This window comes from Grampus griseus, assembly GCF_964374135.1.
Source record: "Grampus griseus genome assembly, chromosome: 7".
In the NCBI taxonomy this organism is placed as follows: domain Eukaryota; kingdom Metazoa; phylum Chordata; class Mammalia; order Artiodactyla; family Delphinidae; genus Grampus; species Grampus griseus.
Genome location: NC_139001.1, coordinates 14,226,895 through 14,248,600, shown reverse-complemented (window position 1 = coordinate 14,248,600; position 21,706 = coordinate 14,226,895). Strand labels below are relative to the sequence as shown.

The 21,706-nt window shown below is 43.1% G+C and overlaps 1 protein-coding gene across 1 annotated transcript in view; it reads right to left on the bottom strand.

Moving 5' to 3' along the window:
- The window catches only part of SERPINE2 (serpin family E member 2), a 73,078-nt gene that overhangs the window by 911 nt on the left and 50,461 nt on the right, over positions 1 to 21,706 (bottom strand). The window contains exons 4-8 of the mRNA XM_082658988.1: positions 15,942 to 16,139; positions 6,571 to 6,769; positions 4,042 to 4,142; positions 3,050 to 3,136; positions 769 to 852 (exon numbers count right to left, since the gene is read on the bottom strand). Coding sequence (XP_082515114.1) covers positions 769 to 852; positions 3,050 to 3,136; positions 4,042 to 4,142; positions 6,571 to 6,769; positions 15,942 to 16,139 — 669 coding nt within the window. The remainder of the gene's footprint in view (positions 1 to 768; positions 853 to 3,049; positions 3,137 to 4,041; positions 4,143 to 6,570; positions 6,770 to 15,941; positions 16,140 to 21,706) is intronic.

Genomic DNA, 21,706 nt, shown 5'->3' with positions numbered 1-21,706 from the left:
ATATGGTAGCCAGTGGTCACATGTGCCTACTGAGCCCTTGGAATGTGGCTAGTGTGATTAAGACACTGAATTTTTAATTACATTTCATTTTAATTAATTAAAGTTAAAGAGCTAAGTATCCACATGTGGCTAGAGGCTCCCATATTGGACTGTTTGGCTCGGGAGCACACGAATTATAACAATGAAGATGCAATGAGATAAAAGGATAAGGAATTAGCTTACGTTATTGATTAAAAGCAGAGTAAAAGTTAGACTGTGTTAGTTTCTACTCTGTACCAACATGACGACAACGTCTCCACAAAGACAGTCTTAAGTATTCTTCCTAACTGTATTAAGAGGTAGGAATTATTGTTATTCTAATTTTAAAGATGAAGCTAAAGGACAGAGCCAACTTTGAACCCATGACTCATGGAGCTAAGATAGACTGAATGAACAAATCTCAGGTCATAACCGCAGGGTGCCCTTATAAAGGTTGAAGACAGGTAGCTTCCTGCAAAATTTACCTACTGCATTTATAAAAAAAATCAGTAGACGTCTCGAGGGCTGCAGAGCTCTCGAGATGTTAACAAAACAAAACAAAACCTAAAATCCTGTGTTTGAAAAATGCCATCACACTCTGTAAAAACAGCCTGATTTTCCTCTCTCTGCGAGGGGCGTGGGTACATTACTGAAAGCGTTGGCACTTGTTGACACATGGGACAAGGATTAAAAGCAGCGCTGCTGGAGTTAACTAACAGCTAGCGAAAAACGAGGAGGAGAATCACTTACCTGTAGGATTATGTCGGATGAAAAATAGAAAAGGTCTGTCTACTATGAACCAGGGAGGCGATGACCTTGCAATCAGAATCGCAGCTGTGGGAGGAAAAGGAAAATACATTGTACGCCCAGCATGAGGCCAGCAAGGCAGCACGTAATTCAAGGCAGGACATGATTCCTGTCCCACAGGCTAGCCATGTAATAACAGGTCCAGTGGTCACCACTGATTGCACACCTGCCATTGGCCAGGCCCTTTCCATCCTTCCACATTGAGTCCACACAAGCCCCATCTCCTTTAATAAACGTACTTACTCCTTGTAGGGTTTTTATTAGGATTAAATGAAACATATTACTGCTCTTAGAACAGTGTTTGTCACTTAACACCCAATGCATATTCACCATTATTATTAGCTGTTTTTCATTCATACCATCTTCCTAGCTGATGCCTGGTCCCTGGACCTTTTAGCTTATCCAAATCCTGTATCAAGGACCCACTGACTTCTCATCCATTTTGTCTGTGCCTTCTTTGAGCACATCATCTAGACTGTCCTCTCACTGGCAGTGTAGACTGCTCATCTGGGACCTACTACCTTATACTGCTGTTCAACTCATCTGGTGTAGACATGGGACTTAGAAAGCAAACTTATTTCGGCTTACGGTCTTACACATGTTTACTCTGCTGTTTACCAATGGTAGCTTTGATGTATAAGCCAGTGATAAGGCCTTGCAGGAGGGTAGTTATGGACTGAATAGTACCCCCTCAAAACCTGTATACTGAATCCCTAACCCCAAATGTGACTGTATTTGGAGACAGGGCCTTTAAGGAACTGTTTAAGCTTAAATGAGGCCATGAAGGTAGGGACCTAATCCAATAGGACTGGTGTCCTTATAAGAAGAGAGGGAGACGCCAGGGATGTGAGCACACAGAGAGAAGGCCATGTGAGGACACAGTGAGAAGGTGGCCATCTGCAAGCCAAGGAGAGAGGCCTCAGGAGAAAGGAACCCTGCCAACACCTTGATCTTGGACTTCTATTCTCCAGAACTGTGAGAAATAAATTTCTGTTGCTTAGGCCTTCTAGTCTGTGGTACCTTGCTATGGCAGCCCTAGCAGACTAATACAGCAGGGCTGGCTTCAAGCGCATGTGACCTGGGCAGTCACAAGAGCCCCATGCTCACAATGGCCCTGCACTTGGTTTAGTGCTCTGCTATTGCTGTGTTGAAATTCTTAATAAGTTTTGAACAAAGGGCTCCATATTTTCATTTTGCATAGAGTCCTGCATCTTAAGTAGTCAGTTCCGATAGTTATACCAATTGGCAAAATTGCTCAACAACTTTGGCAAAATTTAGATATCACTTTCTAGGTCTTTGTTTTAAACCCTATTTTAAAGGAATAAAAAATAAATGTTTATTCTAGAAAGGCAATAAAATGTCTATTTTGAGTATAAATGATGCCTTTTAATGACCAGAAATATTTGACCTAGTTACAGGTATAGCTAAAACCTTCACTTTATGAATTCACAGAGTTTGGCCAGATCTATTCATCCAATCTCATGTGGATAATTAGGGGGTACAAAAACCAACCTAACATTGTTCTATTTTCTCTAGCTTAATTATATAAGCTATTGAGGAGAAAGCAAACGTGGATGTGCTAATTATCGAGGAAGGCTGCAGAGCAATCTTGTATAGCAACAATAGCTGCTTGTTAATTCTTCACTTCGTCCTTCGTCCAGACCCAACTGGCTATTTTCCTATTAGTAGTTGCTATTATTTTATGTTTTAATGTGAAGATGGGTCTTTTCTGTCGATAAGAACCCACAATATGTTTCATCCTTCTGAGAGCGGGATCAGTAAACTGCCATCCTTAGGCCAAGTCTGAGGGGCCCTGCTTTTGTGAAGAAAGATTTATTGGAACACAGCCACGCCCATTTGCCTGTATAGTCTATGCTGCTTTCACACTGCAGGGGTAGAGTTGAGAAGTTGTGAGCGACCCTGTATAGCTCACAAAGCAGAAACTATATACTATCTAGCTCTTTATAGAAGAAGTTTGCCAACTCCTGTCCTAGAGGAATTTCTACTGAAGTGCTTTCCTTAATGTAATAGACTCTGAGCTTCGTGGATGCAGACCCTCCTAAAGTCACCACTGTCTCCCGAGGGTCAATCCACAGTGCTTGGCTAGAAATAGGGCTCAGGACACATTCGTTAAGTTGATGAGTGGACCAGGGTACACTTGCTCCCTTCACCAGGACCTGTCCTGCCCAGGGCTTACTTACTTGCGGACCCAGGGCTTACTTACTTGTTGCTGCTGAAGCTTTGGTTCCATCTTCACTGACTTCAATTTTCGCTTTTTGCAAGATGTGAGAAACATGAAGGTTTTCGGACCCTGTTTCCAGAAAATAAAACAAAAACAGCACTTATTTGATATGCAGGCCATCGGGTTAGTGGCGGAAGTAACCTCAACGCCATGGCAAGCTCCAATTCTTAAAAGGTGTCAGAAGAAGTGACCTCTTACAGTCCTAGTGACTGAAGGCTGCATGTAGGGTGAGGGTCACCCATGGTTAATTTCAGTCTCTGCTAAGTGAACTGTGACATCACTTCAGAGGAGGGAGTCCCGGATCCCAAATGTGTTAGTGACTCTATCAATTCAACTCTGATCACTAAGAATTTTATTAAAAAATGAAAAGAGCAGGGCTTTAAAAAGGTAGCCTAGTTTTCCAGAAGAAGCAAGCCAACAGTATTATTTTTCAATTACAGAATGTCAGATCCAGAAAAAAAAGGCACTTACAGATGGGGAAAGCGAGGACCAGACTGTTAAGAAATCTGCCCCCAATCACATGGCTAATTAGTGGCGTGGTAAGTGCTGTCTTTTCATAACAAAAGTCACTCATCTTACGGGCATATTAGTGAAGAGGAGGAGCAGAGGGCTTCCCTGGTGGCACAGCGGTTGAGGGTCTGCCTGCCGATGCAGGGGACACGGGTTCATGCCCCGGTCTGGGAAGATCCCACATGCCGCGGAGTGGCTGGGCCCGTGAGCCACTGAAATGCTTCTTTAAATGTGTGGGATCGTGTGGGCTTCACATGAAATGTACATGTGAAATGTAGGGATGGATGACATGCTGATTTAAGTGATGAAGGTTCAACAGCATCATTGGGTGATATATCAGATTAAGCCTTGGAGAGTTTTATGGCAGCACATTCCTAATTTTGACCTTTTCTTTCTAAACAAATCAGAGACTCAATTAGTAACATATTCCACAAGTTTAAGAGCAAGTTTTAAATTGAACATACTTGTTATTTTTGCAAAATTTGCCTTTGATGGATCAAACATATCGGTGATGCCAAGGACCTTCAGCGGCTCCTTCAAATCTGTTTGTGCTACAGCTGTGAACCTAGCACGAAAGCAGAAAATAGGGGGAAAATCAATATACTATACATGATATAAAATGATATAGTCAGTGCCAGTGGAAAAAAGGTGTACAAACAGATCCTTTTTAAAGTACACTCTGAACACCTATAACTTTAATTTTAATCCCAAGATTTAAGTACCAGGTAAGTAGAGAACAACTCATCTCTCAAACACATACCTGGCAAAATGGCACAGTATCAGCAAGTAGGGGTGTCCTTACCCTCATGGGCAACAGGCTCCCCATTCCAGTCCTAGGAAGATCTACAGAAGCACTTTCTCTTATGCTGATGAGGAGATGCAGGGTTGCAATAGGGAAGAAACTTTGTATGCTATTGCAAGTTAATCATTAAAGGGATGTTGCCTATAAGCTTAAATTACACATAAATGGCCCATCTCTGGGAACCCTGCCTCCCAGGTAATAAGCATTAAGCTAAAATACTTCTGTTTAGCTCACAGTAACTATCTTGACCAGGCCCACCTGTGAATGACTGCAGGAAGGAAGAAATGAACTCATCCCCTCTGGAGGCTGATGGGAACCAGGAAATGTTTGACTTTACTCCCTCCCCTTTTAGTATAAAAGAAGCCTGAATTCTAACTCAGGCAAGATGGTTCTTTGGGACACTAGTCCACCATCTTCTCAGTCTGCTGGCTTTCTGAATAAAGTTGCTATTCCTTGATATTTCTTGATTTACTGGTCTGTCATGTGGCAAGAAATACAAGCTTGGATTCGGTAACAGGGTGTTGATGAGTGTCTGGTATTCTGGAATATCTACTGTTCTTCCCCATACCCAACAACAGAGCCATGATCTTGGCTGCTGTAAGAGCCACCATACTTACTGGGATTGGGGATGGTCAAAAGAGAGGAAATACATTGCTGCTAGTTCGTGTTGGGATTCTGGAAGCATTTTACCATTAAAACAGGGGCAAACATTAGGAGTGGTATTCATTTGGGTGTGATATGGATTTCTTGGACATTTGTGGACTATCTGGCGTTATAGCTATAGATATGTAAATGTCAGTTATTAAATCTAGCATCAGAGGACGTTTTACCAGATTTTATGACATCCTGTGGAAAAGCGGCAAGGCTAAGTGAGCAGATTCTCATCACAGATGGGCTATTATGGTAATTTATATGGTAATTTACCATTATAACTATAATTTATTTACATCACCAGCTTCTTCATTTATGGCAAGCACTGCCTATGTGAAGGCTTATTTTACAACAAAAAGAAATACTCGGGCTTCCCTGGTGGCGCAGTGGTTGAGAATCTGCCTGCTAATGCAGGGGACACGGGTTCGAGCCCTGGTCTGAGAAGATCCCACGTGCCGCGGAGCAACTAAGCCCGTGAGCCACAACTACTGAGCCTGCACGTCTGGAGCCTGTGCTCCGCAACAAGAGAGGCCGCGATAGTGAGAGGCCCGCGCACCGCGATGAAGAGTGGCCCCCGCTTGCCACAACTAGAGAAAGCCCTTGCACAGAAATGAAGACCCAACACAGCCAAAAATAAATAAATAAATTAATTAATTAAAAAAAAAAAAGAAATATTCTTGGGAGAATTACTAATACTAATAAGAATTACTAATACTTATTATGAATGTACTCTTCTGATTACTTAACTCAGTGGCTAGAGAATTAAAAGCTATTAGAACTGGAAAGTATTGCCACCACCACTGAGGCCTGGGTGGTTTAAAGCCCTGGGTACTGACAAAACAGTAATGTTGAGAAGTTTATAAAAAGGGGACATTCACTGCCTGCTTCACACATCTGGGCAAAGTATTCTCTGACCTGTTAGAAATTTAGGAATCAGACAGAATTTGGGATTCCTTTCCCCTTGGTTTCAAGTCCTAACAGTTCAGGTTTCATTTATATTATACTTTTAGGGTATACTAGAAAAACTGCCCTAGATACTAATGTAAGAACTCTGCCTGGGTGGCTTCAAAATATTTCCTTATTACCTACCTTTTGGACCTTGGCCTTTAGCAACTTGCAGCTAAAACTTAAGTACCTAAGATGAAATTCCTTATCAAAACACATGGAGCACTACTAAACTTCACTGTATTTTCAGCATACTATCAGATGATGATATGCATCTGCTTTTCAGTCTTTTGAACAGTGACCTGTATTAAAAGCCCTTGTAGTGGCACAAGAGCTGTAGTCTTGTGGAGGCTTAGAGACCAGGCTGCCTTCTTTCCTTCCCCATCATCACTATCCTGCCATATAAGAGGCACAGGGATTGAAAACCAACTTTTACAAAAGCACAGCCTTGTAGTCCCACCATGCAATTTCTGCAAAATGAGGCAGGTTTCATGATATGTCTATTTCAGCCTTCAGTTGTCCAGTAACTGACACAATCACTCCCAGGGATCGAGTAGTCCTGTTGTTTTCTCTTTTAGGGAAAGGGGCTACTTACTTGGGCAGGATGACCTGCACCCTCTTGGGCACCATGGTGCTCATCCAGCTGTCTATGGTCTTGGTGCTGATGTGCGGGATGATAGCCGAGAGTGGGGTGGAGCTCTCTGTCGGCAGCGCGATCAGCATGCTGATGCTTTCCCCGTGGTAGGGCAGCTCGATAAAGTTGTACCATAAGTCACTGGGGGTGCTTGTAGACCCTAAAGAAATCAGAGGCAGGTTCAGTGCATCCTTGGTGACTTCCAGAAGGGGCATGAATGGTTGCTGACCACCAGGGTAGCTTCAGAGGGAAGAGAGCAATTAGGGTTGAGAACTTCCCTATTCTAAAAATAGCTTGCTTAAAAAATCCTCAACAAAATACTAGCAAACAGAATCCAACAACACATTAAAAGGATCATACACCATGATCAAGTGGGATTTATCCCAGGGATGCAAGGATTCTTCAATATACACAAATCAATCAATGTGATAAACCACATTAACAAATTGAAGAATAAAAACCATATGATCATCTCAATAGATGCAGAAAAAGCTTTTGAAAAAATTCAACACCCACTTATGATAAAAACTCTCCAGAAAGTGGGCATAGAATGAACCTACCTCAACATAATAAAGGCCATATATGACAAACTCACAGCAAGCATTGTTCTCAATGGTGAAAAACTGAAAGCATTTCCTCTAAGATCACGAACAAGACAAGGATGTCCACTCTCACCACTATTATTTGACATAGTTTTGGAAGTCCTAGCCAAGGCAATCAGAGAAGAAAATGAAATAAAAGGAATACAAATTGGAAAAGAAGAAGTAAAAGTGTCACTGTTTGCAGATGGTATGATACTATACATAGAGAATCCTAAAGATGCCACCAGAAAACTACTAGAGCTAATCAATGAATCTGGTAAAGTTGCAGGATACAAAATTAATGCACAGAAATCTCTTGCATTCCTATAGAGTAACAATGAAAGATCAGAAAGAGAAATTAAGGAAACACTCCCATTTAGCATTGCAACAAAAAGAATAAAATACCTAGGAATAAACCTACCTAGGGAGACAAAAGACCTGTATGCAGAAAACTATAAGACACTGATGAAAGAAATTAAAGATGATACAAACAGATGGAGAGATACACCATGTTCTTGGATTGGAAGAATCAATACTGTGAAAATGCTACCCAAAGCAATCTACAGATTCAATGCAATCTCTATCAAATTACCAAGGCATTTTTTACAGAACTAGAACAAAAAATCTTAAAATTTGTATGGAGACACAAAAGACCCCAAGTAGCCAACACAATCTTGAGGGAAAAAAACGGAGCTGGAGGAATCAGACTCCCTGACTTCAGACTATACTAAAAAGCTACAGTAATCAAGACAATATGGTACTGGCACAAAAACAGAAATATAGATCAATGGAACAGGATAGAAAGCCCAGAGATAAACCCACACACCTATGGTCAACTAGTCTATGACAAAGGAGGCAAGGATATACAATAGAGAAAAGACAGTCTCTTCAATAAGTTGTGGTGGGAAAAATGGACAGCTACATGTAAAAGAATGAAATTAGAACACTCCCTAACACCATACACAAAAACAAACTCAAAATGGATTAAAGACCTAATGTAAGACCGGACACTATAAAACTCTTAGAGGAAAACACAGGAAGAACACTCTTTGACATAAATCACAGCAAGATCTTTTTTGATCCACCTCCTAGAGTAATGGAAACGAAAACAAAAATAAACAAATGGGACCTAATGAAACTTAAAAGCTTTTGCACAGCAAAGGAAACTACAAACAAGACGAAAAAGACAACCCTCAGAATGGGAGAAAATATCTGCAAACGAATCAATGGACAAAGGATTAATCTCCAAAATATATAAACAGCTCATGCACCTCAATATTAAAAAAACAAACAACTGGATCCAAAAATGGGCAGAAGACCTAAATAGACATTTCTCCAAAGAAGACATACAGATGGCCAAGAAGCACATGAAAATCTGCTCAACATCACTAATTAATAGAGAAATGCAAATCAAAACTACAATGAGGTATCACATCACACCAGTTAGAATGGGCATCATCAGAAAATCTACAAACAACAAATGCTGGAGAGGGTGTGGCTAAAAAGGGACCTTTTTGCACTGTTGGTGGGAATGTAAATTGATACAGCCACTTTGGAGAACAGCATGGAGGTTCCTTAAAAAAATAAAAATAGAGTTACCATATGACCCAGCAATCCCACTACTGAGCATATACCCAGGGAAAACCATAATTCAAAAAGACACATGCACCCCAGTGTTCATTGCAGCACTATTTACAATAGCCAGGTCATGGAAGCGACCTAAATGCCCATCAACAGACGAATGGATAAAGAAGATGTGGTACATATATACAATGGAATATTACTCAGCCATAAAGAGGAACGAAACTGGGTCATTTGTAGAGACGTGGATGAATCTAGAGACTGTCATACAGAGTGAAGTAAGTCAGAAAGAGAAAAACAAATATCGTATATTAACGCATATATGTGGAACCTAGAAAAATGGTACAGATGAACTGGTTTGCAGGGCAGAAATAGAGACACAGATGTAGAGAACAAAGGTATGGACACCAAGGGGGGAAAGCAGTGGGGGGTGGGGGTGGGGGTGTGATGAATTGGGCGATTGGGATTGACATGTATACACTGATGTGTATAAAATGGATGACTAATAAGAACCTGCTGTATAAAAAAAATAAAATTCAAAAATTCAAAGAAAATAAATAAAAATAGCTTGCTTACAAAGTCAAAGATAAGGGCAATTATTTCTTCCTTCCCTGGTAAAGAATTCTTTAGTCTAGACATGTCTTAACAGAATACCTTTGGCTATCACTAAAGTCATACTAATTCTGTTGAGTAGAATTTAACTAGATCACAAGGCACTTAGCATACAGTGTTTTGCAAGTTGACCCTTATCATGTGGATGAAGGAATGAATCTGAGCTGCCTAAGAATGATTCTTTTGGTGGTGTCTCTGAATGCATGTGAAGAGGAGGGAGGAAGGGTGGGGGTAAACAGCTTCCACTATTTAGGGTCCACTCTGTGCCGGGCCCACACCAACCACCCCAACGCAATTAGCCTCTACAGCGCCCCACGAGGTAGGTATACGCAGTCCTATTTTACAGCTGGGGAGGCTACAATTAGAGAAATTAAGTAACTTACCAAGGGACACATGGCTAAAAGGTGGACCAGGACTCAGTACGCCTAATGGCAAAGATGATTCTCCTTCACTGCCTACTCACTTCCTACTTCCTACTTCCTACTCACTCTTCATTCATTCCAGTAACTACCATTAGGGCTTTTGGATACTTTATGGTACTTGTGCTTACTGATGAAAACACAAGAAGGATTTAAACCAGCATTTCTCAGAATGTCGTCTAGAGAACACACATCCCTGCAAGACGTCCGGTAGACAAAACAGATTCCACATCCCAGGAAGTTGAGGAAGCCCCAGACACTCGATTCTTCCTGCAGATTCAAAATATACACCAATGCTAGAAAGGCTCTGAGATATCCCGAAGAAAACTGTTTAACTCTAGTTATTCTCAGGTTTCCAAAACTAATTTGATCTTAGAACCCTTTTATCCCCACGTAAAATGTTCAAAACATTTAGCAACTGAGCAGCACAGCTGAGCACTGCCCATCCGAGTGGACGCAAGTACAGACATGAGAGGCGCTGGAGAGAAGCCCAGGGCATGAGCATGGGGCCCAGAGGGGCCATGAACTCCCGGGAGAAAAAGTCTTCCACAGAGCATGACTTAGGAGCCCACAGAACCTTTACATTAGACATGCGATGGGAGAGTTGTAAGAATTAACCAGGTGAATGGAAAACCAGCATTTCTAGATGACGGTGGATGTCTGAAATGTTTTCTGAAACACTTCCAACTTTTGAAGAAGACCTCGGTGATCTTGCTGAGGTTACTTAACCTCTGTGTGCCTCCTGGTTTGGAGCATGGAGAGACCAGGGATATTGCAGTGTGTAGCTCACAGGATTGTTGTGATGATGAGATTAGAAGACATATGCATATAAGGTACTCAGCAGGGCCTGGCCCACGGTGGGTGCCCAGTGAACACTGGCTCCCTCTCCCGCCTCCCCTGAATGACCCAGAAGGACAACATATTTAAGAACGAGAGAAAAGAGAAAGTGAGTTTCTCTCGTGATTGTCACTTGTCTTTTCTTTGGGGATGACTTTGCTAATCACTGCAACTGAGACAAGGAACTTCAGTAAGCCAGTTGTCCATAGGCAGGGGTTGAGACGGAGGCACCGATGGAGAGAGAGAGAGAGAGACAGCGTACTGTGTCTTCGTTATGCAACAAACACTTTTAGCTGTAAAATATGGTAAGAATGGTGAAGCTCTTAGAATACAGGACACTACAGGATGACATGACAGCTTCTCCTTGAGGAAGAAATATGCGGGCAATTCATGGGGGCGCTCGGTGTCTCAGGTCCCCATGTGCCGCCCTCGCCTGCAGGGCTGCTCAGGTACCCAGGGTGACTGGCCCCAGCTCCGGACACACGTGGACTCTCCTTCTTGCCCGGGTCCCGTCTTGGGGCTGCCTGAGAGTCCAAGATGGGAGTCTCCACCTTTACTATTACCCTGCATGATAAAATGGTCTCAGCAGGAACTGAAAAATTGATTGGAAAGTGAGAAAAAAACCCACTTCCTAATAAGCCCTTTAATCTTCAAAGAAAACATTAGGTTCCTACCCTGGTAGAGCTCATTTTTAGAAACTGCGAAAAAGGGACTTCCTTGGTGGCGCAATGGTTAAGAATCCACCTGCCGGGCTTCCCTGGTGGCGCAGCGGTTGAGAATCTGCCTGCTAATGCAGGGGACACGGGTTCGAGCCTTGGTCTGGGAGGATCCCACATGCCGCGGAGCAACCAGGCCCGTGAGCCACAACTACTGAGCCTGCGCGTCTGGAGCCTGTGCTCCGCAACAAGAGAGGCCGCGATAGTGAGAGGCCCACGCACCGCGATGAAGAGTGGCCCCTGCTTGCTGCAACTAGAGAAAGCCCTCGCACAGAAACCAAGACCCAACACAGCAAAAATAAATAAATAAATTAAGAATCCACCTGCCGATGCTGGGGACACAGGTTCGAGCCCTGGTCTGGGAAGATCCCACATGCCACGGAGGAGCTAAGCCCGTGCGCCACAACCACTGAACCTGCGCTCCAGAGCCCGCGCTCCGCAACAAGAGACGCCACCACAATGAGAAGCCCGCGCACAATGAAGACCCAATGCAGCCAAAATAAATAAATTAATTAAAAAAAAAAAAGAAACTGCGAAATGTGGGAAGTTGTTAATAAATGACTGCTCCGGGGCATGACAGCATGAAAGTCTCTTTAATTACCTTCTACTACAAGCAGTTTTGTGGATTTCTGAGTCTTAAGGAACTGTTCAGGCTATACTTAAGTAGAAATTGAAATATACATTTGAAAAAAAGAACCACAAAAAGTAGACCCACTGTATATAGTAGTCTGTATTCAGGCTTCAGTGGAAAGGGAGTTTGGGGAGAGTTGATGGGGAAGGAGGAGTGATTTAAGCAACTGGGTGAGTGTTGGTGCCATTTGCTGGGTGAAGGAACACTGCGGGGAGAACTAGATGGCAAGGGCAAGAGTGTATTTATCTGTGGAACCAGAACTTAATAGACAACTAATTAGAGACATAATATGGATGTGTAGGTATGAGTTGGAAACTCAGAGAAGAGCGGAAGCTAGAAACATACTGTATATTCACAGACACACATGTATATACACATACGTATGTATGTTTGGAATTCTTTGTGGTCTTTTTCAAAGCAGAAAAGTCTCTTAAATCTAAATCCATAACCATAAAAACAGAAAATTTGTAACAACTTTGATTCAGCAATTCCTACCCAAGGACATTACCTTTAGAAGTTCTGACGCAAATATCTAAAGATTTACGTACAAGAATGCTCACTGTAGTGTTGTTATAGGAAAAAAAGTAAATGGCAATCCCTAAGGTATTATGATACGTTTATAACATTATGGAGTGTTATGCAGCTGATAAAGGATCGAGTAGTTCCACGAGGATTGACAATAAAAGGTTTTCCAAGATAGACTAATGAATAAACATTACAGAATAGAAGTTATGGTGTAATCCTGTGTATGCAAAAAAGTTGGACAGACAAATTTTACATATGCATAGAAAAAGCCTCAAATGATATGCATAGAAAAAGCCTCAAAACGCCTAGCACTTAATAGGGCTTTTTATGCTGGGAAATGGGAATATAGAGTAACATTTACTTTCTGCCTTATATACTGTTGTATTTGAGGACTTTGCAATGAATGTGAAATACATTTCTACTAATCTTTAAGGCTTTTTTTTTTTTTAATGGAAAATGTCTCTGCCCTCAAAGTGCTTACACTTTATGGGGCTTAAGTCAGAAGAGTTTTCCCCTCCTATTTTCTACCCTCTCCCTAATGTTATTAAGGAAATCCTCTCAGAGACCTTGATGATATCTTGGAGGAAAAGTCAGGAAGGCTGAAAAACAGTAAATGGAAGGACAATGTTTCAGCAAAGTGACCAAAGGTGGCGAGGCTTGGCTGGGGCCTCACGCGGCGCTGGGCAGGTGGCACCAGAGGCTGAGTGAGTGAGTTCAGGCAGCCTGGCCTGGCTCAGCTATCAGGACCACCTGCCTCCCATCCCTGGCTGGTCGAGTGGGCCAGACTGCGATGAGACAGGACGAAAATGGGTGACCGGCTGTGTGGTCTATGGTCATGAAAACAAATGACTGGGGGCCACCACAGACAGCTGAGCTTTCTCCACAAGACAAACCTGCCTCGTCTTTCCATGAAAAACTGCTCTGCCGGCCAAAGAGGGAAACCTGGGAGCAGATGACACCACTGGACTCTGTCTCCTGGCCCACGAAGGAGCTGGGTTCCAATCCCAAGTTACTCAGTAAAAACCCATGACACCATAGAAAGTGGGGGCAGGAAGGATGGTCCCAGACCACTTACAGCGTTTACTTGGCAGGGAATGAGAGCAAGGGGACTTTCATGTTCTGTTCTGAATTCAGTAGAGATCAATCAAGGTCTGACAGCTAACAGACAGGACACCAAACTGGGTCAATTCAGCAGAGTTTAATGAAGGGACCACTTATAAGGCAAGGATAGGGTACAGAGGAGCCAATAAGGATGGTACCCTGGGCTACAAACAGTGGGGCACCATTACCAGCCTTAGCCTTGGAGGGCCAAGGGTAGGGGCTGGTGGTCCAGAGAGAATGAGCCCTTGGGCAGGTCCTGATGGCAGGAGACCTTGGGTGGAGGGATGCTGCGACCCTGGCGATGCAAGGAGAGGGCTGGGAAGCCAGTGTCCAAGCCCGCTCTCCTCCCTTACCCATCACCTGCTGGTTCACACCACTAGCCAACCAACAGGAAGCCAGGGGAAAAGGGAGCCCACTGATGCAGTCTCCTGGGGGCTCAGAAGAGGGTGGAGAAGGGAGGGCATGAATCAGGGAAGGTGGGGGAAGAGATCTCCCACACTGTGGAGCTGTGGAGTTTGAATCTTGGACCATAAGAATGTATTTGTGTCTTACTTTCCATAAGGCACACCACAAATTCTCAGACAATTCAGTTCTTAATAGAAAAGCCACCTGGATATGTAACTCCCTCTCTGGGAACATCCTATATACTCAAGAAAAACATCTTCCATTCCTACAAATACAAACATTTTAATCTTTCATGGGAATGCCTATAGAAGCCTTGCTGATTTATTCTTTACTGACTTATTCATTATTTTTCAGCAACAGAAACATACAGTAAATGAGGCCTTCTCGCGTTTTGTTTTATTAGAATGTGTACAAAGATTGACCTAAAATAAAATAACTGTGCTTCGGATAGGAGCTGGTGGCCATGATAGCATTCCATGATGTCTTCCTGGGCAACGTAACCTGAGAATGAGTTCTGGACAAAAAGAGCCTTTCATTGGTCTCAGTTGTTTAGCATGCTACCTTCCTACAGGACTTTTTTTTTTTTTTTAATATTTATTTATTTATTCGGCTGTGCTGGGTCTTAGTTGCAACATGCGGGATCTAGTTCCCTGACCAGGGATCAAACCAGGGCCCCCTGCATCGGGAGTGCAGAGTCTTAACCACTGGACTGTCAGGGAAGTCCCTCTGCAGGGCTTTTAAATACATATTATCTTGAAAAAATTTATTGAGTGAATGACAAAATTCTACCTGGAAGTTTGATGAAAGACATGGGGGAAGGAAAGTGACTTTATTGTGTCTCTAGCATGAGTCATTTCTTAATTTAAAGAATTAGGCAGCTGGAGAAATGTTGAGCAATGCTTGATCTAACATATACTGTATATGCAAAGGGCATACTTGGGACCCACAGGTCCACATATAGATTGGAGACATAAAGGCTAACTTATAGAGGAAAAAGAAGTTTAACTTAAACTGGACCACTGATACTTCAACGAAAGTAGGTTTAAAAAACAGTCACCAGCCTTAGTTACCTATGTGTGGTAATGACTACAGAGATGGGTCATTTTCTTTCTCCCCCAACTGTAAAACTGACACATGTTCCTTAAAAAAAATTTCAAACTCAAAGAAAAATAATCATTTGAAATACTACCACTTAACATTTTATTGAACATCCTCCAAGACATGTCTGCATGAATATATAGAAAGTATTTTACATAAATGAGATGAAACAGCATCTGCTGTTCTGTAACTTGTTTTCTGAAATCAACCACATATTATATAACTTTCTGCTTATATAAATCTAATTATCATGTGTGTTCCACTACATGTACATATATGCCTTCTATTTATTTGCTAGTGTATGATTATCTTCATATTATAAATTCCTTGGCGTGAGACTGCTGAGGCGGGGCTGCTAGAAAGTCCTCCAGACCACAGTTCCCCACCACCAACAGCACCCAAGGGTGCCCACGTGGCCCCCACGCCAGAGCCACGACTGGGCTTTGTCAATCTTCGTAATTTTTGCTAATCTGATCAGTGAAAAAGAAATCTAAGTTTTACTTTTAGTTTTGATTTGGTAATGTAAGATTGCTAATGATGACTTGATAACGCATGCAATATGTTTCATGTCCATTTATACTTCTCATTTTGTGAATTGTCCTGTCATCTTTAAATTTCAAAAGCGTTACATGTGTTATACATTAATACATAACCTTTGTAAGTAATGCAGAGACTTACCATGAGCTTTTAAAAAATCCTGCCGTCTCCTCCCTGCCCTTTATAAAAAATAAAAAGGCAGGTTTGCTCTTGAGCTAAGTGACAGCACCCGAGGGCCTTTCTGCGGCTGGCACATTCTAGGACAGAGCCCCACTGAGTGTGAACTTACCACACCGGAACACGGAGAGCTGGGCCAGCATCGGCACTTGGTAGGATTTCCCATCAGCTGCCACAAACGTGCGCTTCTTTGTGTTCTCAGGCTGAAACCGTGATTTCCATAAACCCTTAAAATACACTGCATTGACCAGGACCAGTCTGGTGAGGACACCGTCGAGAAGATCCGGGGACAGCAGATTGTCGATCATACCTGTGCAGTCAGAGAACAGACACAGAGGACACTCAGAACGGGCAGTCCGTTTGGGGGCAAAAGGCAGCTGCAGGATCGGGAGGAATGAAAAATCTGAGAAATTTTAAGATTCAAAGATTTGTAAAATTTAAAAATTCAAAGATTTTTAAAATTTAAAATTTCAAAGATTTATAAAAGAACTTTTACAATATCCTGTTGTCCCTTCTAATTTTTTTCCTCACTAAATATTAAAAGCTGAAAACAAGCTAAAAATCAGAGAACCAGAAAAGACTTCAGAGACCCTCTATTTAGGGCTACCAAACTTTTCATCCAGAAATTCTTTTATAGGGGCTTCCCTGGTGGCGCAGTGGTTGAGAGTCTGCCTGCCGTTGCAGGGAACACGGGTTCGTGCCCCGGTCCGGGAAGATCCCACATGCCGCGGAGTGGCTGCGCCCGTGAGCCATGGCCGCTGAGTCTGCGCGTCCGGAGCCTGTGCTCCGCAACGGGAGAGGCCACAGCAGTGAGAGGCTCGCGTACGGCAAAAAAAAAAAAAAAAAATTCTTTTATAACTAATTCCCCATAAACCCCATATTTTAAGAACATTTTGCTCATCTGCATAAGCTATACTTAATTCATAATTAATTTCTCTGTTTTTGATAATAACTGACACGTATGACTGCCAGTGAGGGCTTTTGGTCGACACAAGATAAACAGTTGTCGTGTTGCTTTGTTGTAACCACTAGGTTGATTTAATCCCAGTTAAAAATAAAGGAACACTTCAGCCTGTGTAATGTTATCAAAGGCAAATGCTTAATTTCTCTTAAGATTTTAGGAATGTTGAGCATTAATTTGGAATCCCTGATTATTATATAGCTACTTAAAGAAGAGTTGAGACTAAAATTGGTATCTATATTTATGGGTCAGGGGTCCATTTAGACTCATATTATAGAGATAAAAAGAAACGGGGTCTCTCCTAGAATAATTATTTGTTAAGGAAGATGCTCTTCACAAGATATCAGGATGGTCCGGCTTGTTTGTGCAGGAATGAGGCACACACAACAGTTGCAATTTCAGGCTGTTCTTGTGAAGTCACAAAGGTCCTTCTAAAGTGCCACCTGTGCTTGAAGCTTTGAATTTTCATTTAGGTTCCTTTTGCTTGGTTTTTGAAGATTCAACTGTGTGTGTGTGTGTGTGTATGTGTGTGTGTGTGTGTGTGTGTGTATATGGGTTTAAGAGAGATCACTAACACTAAAGCTATTAAAAATTAGTTCATTGTAGCTTTTAGTCCAACTTTTAAAAAATGTTCATAATGTAAATGCAAGTTACAATACATTAAATGGTGAGAATAAAACCAACAGCTTCTGAAGAAGCAAGAATATCTGATTCAGCAGAGAGAGCTTTAAGTTCTTTGAAATGAAACTCAAGAAGATTTGGAGGTACAGTAAACAGATGTTTACGTCAGTCATGGGAAAGAAGCACACTTGGAGGATTCCCCGACCCACAGGGCGCCCGGCAAGTCAGTGTCGTCATTGCTCATTACTTACACAAGGGGGCACCAAAGCCACCTTACATCAGGATCTGGAAGGAAAATACATGTGATATAAATAGCCATCGCTCAAAGCAAAGCGGCATCTGTGAACAGACTCTGTCCTGTGGGAAGGAAGTGAGAACTCTGTGCTCCAGTGATAGCAAGCTCTTGAGAGTTGGTTTCCCAATAGCAAAGGCTGTGTTTTGCCTTTGCTGGGACCATTACCCAGTCCAATTCCTACTTGCCTTTGAGACATAGCTCAGTGGTCCCCTCTTCTTATATCTCTTCTCTGTCACTCCTCCCTATCTCCTGGAGTTTCCATAAAGCCCAACGCTCAGCACCACCGTTAGTTACACTGCGGTATTTTATTCTAGCCAAATGTAGCATCTGTCTCCCTCAACGAAACTGTGAGCTGCACAAGAGCAAGAACGCTGTCATTCATTTTTTAAAAATCACACCTACGATTCTGTGTTCACTATTCTGTTGTTGCACACCGAGAGTCTGAAGGAATCTCTTCTGCCCTTTTTTCCTAAGGTAAATAAAGCCTCTTATTGCCACTGGTAGAACTAAGATATAATAAGGGGCACAAAGAAATGAAAAGAAAGGATAAAAGAGAAGTGTAAGCAATGCAATGGTTCAGAGGCAAGGAGGCACATGGGGGACCTGCCATCAATAACTACCATAAACATGCATCTGTCACCCATCCACCATCCATCCATCTACCCTCCATCCATCCAGGTGTCCAGTCTTTGATGTCTACCTGAGAAAACAAAACAAAATAAAAATAAAACCCGCCCTTCCGAAAGCTATAGATTAGAGGCAAGTGGAGGCTGATATAAGTGACTTAGAAATGCAATTGTAATGAATATCTTCAAGTGAAAGTACTTAAGGATGTGAAGGCAAATAAGAGGGGGATCTGATCTGGTGGACGAGGTCAGGGATGGATGGATTCCTTGAGGAAGTATTACTTGAGCCAATGGCTATAAAAATAGCTCACATTCGTTGAACCTTTGCAAAGTGCCAACCACCTTGCTAAATGACTTATGCTTATTATTTAGAGTCCCATAACAACCTTAATGTTATTACAACAATTCTAGTAGGTACCACTACTATAGCTCCATTTTACAGAGGAGAATGCTGAGGCACAGGGAGGTTAAGTAACCTGCCTAATGGTACACAGCCAGCAGGTGGCAGAACTGAGGTTCAAACTGGGCACTCATGCTTGTAACTATTATTCCATTTATGAGATAGTGTGAAATGAATAGGCAAAGGGCAACAGGGAAGGAAAGCATTCCAGGTAGCAGGATGCACCGGGGTGGGGGCGGGGGGCGGGTTCTGTGGAGAGAGGATGGCGAGTATGCGAGTTGGGAGGAAGCCCGCATGGTTGGGGCTGAGGCCACAGAGAGGTGGCAGGACAGCCCCAGCCAGGCCATCACCACATCCCTAGCACACTGGAAAGGCTCCCCCACTCTCTGCGGGGCAGGATATGTCATCACGCAGCAGTCTTCCACACGTGGACAGTTTGATCACCAGGATCCTTCTGACACCTCACATATACACAAGCGCCTCTGAGCGGGCAGTTTGGAAATTTGTGGGAGTGTTTCTGGTTGCAAAGACAGTGGCCAGAGATGCTACACATCCTGCAGTGTTCAAAACAGCCCAAACGATGAACTATCCTGCTTTCAAACACGCCGCTGCACAGTCACATTCTTGAGAAACCTGCTCCTTGTCATCTGAGCCCAGAACCTTATTCTTTTTCCGGTGTAAACACAAAGTATCTTTTCTTTTGCATACTTTTAATGTATGCTGAATTTGTCAGGAATGTGACTACCACGCAAACCAAACAGAGTCTGTACTTGTTTTGCTCGGAAATTTACCAAGAGTTTTGCAGCATTTTATAAAAAACTGCCTCAACAATGGTAACACAGCCCGTGGTTTTTGTGTCGCCAGTGCAGTGTGCTTGTCTTGGTCTGCTTTTGTGGCTGTCAATTCACAGTCAATGTGAATGTCAATTCTTATTCTAAGAATCTGACTGTTACGTATTCAGGGGTGGCTGTACCCAAGGGTTTACCTACTGAACTACATCTATAAATAACTTTTGTTTTTCCTGGTATTACAGTTTGGCATTATATTAATTTTTTTTTAAATTTGTGTACATGTGCATAGGTTATATGAGCTACGAGTTTCACTTCAAGAGAGTAAACAGAGTGAAAATCTTTGTTTAACAGAGGGAGTTAGGTCTGCAGGGTTGAAAATCACTTTTCTAGCCTCATCGCTTTCCCTTCCCCGGTTGCTGTGAGAAATGCATTGAGTCAGTGTGTGTTCAAGTGGTTTGAAATGGTCGGGTGGCATCCTGAGGGACTTACTACTCCCAGGACACAGCAAAGAAGAAGGCTGGGTGGGCGCTGACACGTCACATCATACAGCTACCAGCATCTGAGGGCCATCAGCTTCCTACCTCTGTTCTTAGCCCTACAGGCTCAGAAGAGCCCACCAACCCCCTCCCATTTGCTGGTCTCCTGCATTTCTGTTGTGAAAGGCCTGGACCCACTGACTGCTCCACCCTTTCTCTCTCAGAGCCCCATGGCTCAGTCCGCCTGATCATTTCGTGGTTTCAGGAAGGGAGCCCAGGTTGCACCGTGCAGGATCCTGTTGAAAAGGGATGTCATAGGTTTACCAAAACCACACGCTGGCTCTCCTCCACCCTCCAGAGCATTCCCCATCTGGCTCTTCTCTAGCCCCTCACATGGTTTGCAAATATTCACATCTACAAGTCTGGAGGGAGACCGGGGGAGGACTTACTTTAGTGCAGAATGCTAGGTCCCTGCCTCAGTAGATTGGGGTCCAGAGATCTGCATTCCTTTTTTTTTTTTCCTGCTTGGGATCTTAGTTCCCTGACCAGGGATTGAACGTGGGCCCTCAGCAGTGAAAGTGCCTAGACATAACCACTGGACCACCAAGGAATTCCTCAGAGATTTGCATTCTAAACACACGCCCCAGGAACCACGCTTTGAGAGACATGACCCGAAAGGCCAGAGTTCCCCCAAGTTTTGTCTTTGGGCTTACTCTCCGTATTGAGTCTCTTTTGCTTCCACTCTTGTGACTTTAACTCTCCCCTTAGGTGAAAAACGGTTCCCAAATCTCTATTTCTAGCCTTAACTTTCCTCTGATGTTCTGGACCTACCTCTCCCTCTGAATGTTTCCGCCTGAACCTGAAGTTTACAAATGAACAGGCTAAAAACACTGATGTTAGACATTTCTTCAGTTTCGTGGAGGGAGAGATGCACGTACACAAGTAATCACATCGTGTGGATGTGCTCTAACGAAGGGTGCAGTCGTGGATAAGCATATGCCCATCATAACCGGGGGAGCCACCTACTTCCTGGGACAACAGAAGCAAGAGGTGAGGAAGGGGAGGGGAGAGGGAAGGGGGAGGGGCATCACAAGGGCAGGGAGTTAAGAGGAACAAATGATTAGGTATAAAACAAGCTACAAGAATGTATTGTACAACACAGGGAATAGAGCCAGCATTCTATAATAACTATAAATGGAGTATAACCTTTAAAAATTGTGAATCACTGCACTGTACACCTGTACCTTATATAATATTGTACATCAATTATACTTCAATGTAAAAAGAAAGAGGCAAGGAAGGCGTGGGGAGAGCTCAATCCCGAATCTTAAAGGCTGAGAAGCACATTCTGGGCAAAGGGAATGTGGATACTGAAGTAGGAAGGAATGAGCACTAAAACCTTCGAAACAGACAAGGGCCTGTGGGCAGGGACTCTGGAGATGAGATGCTGCGAAGAAAGAAGAGAGTCTGCAGAGCGGTATTCCGCCCTGCTGCCCGAGAGCCACGGGGAGACAAGTCCCCAGGGGGCACAGGTGATGGCGGCAGGAAAAGGGTAGGAAGGCGGACTGAGCCGTGGGGCTCTGAGAGAGAAAGGGCGGAGCAGTCAGTGGGTCCAGGCCTTTCACAACAGAAGGGCCACCGGACACGCTGGTCCCAATGAGGGTCTCAGAGCCCAACTCACGCTTTCATTCACTAAGTGGAAAACCA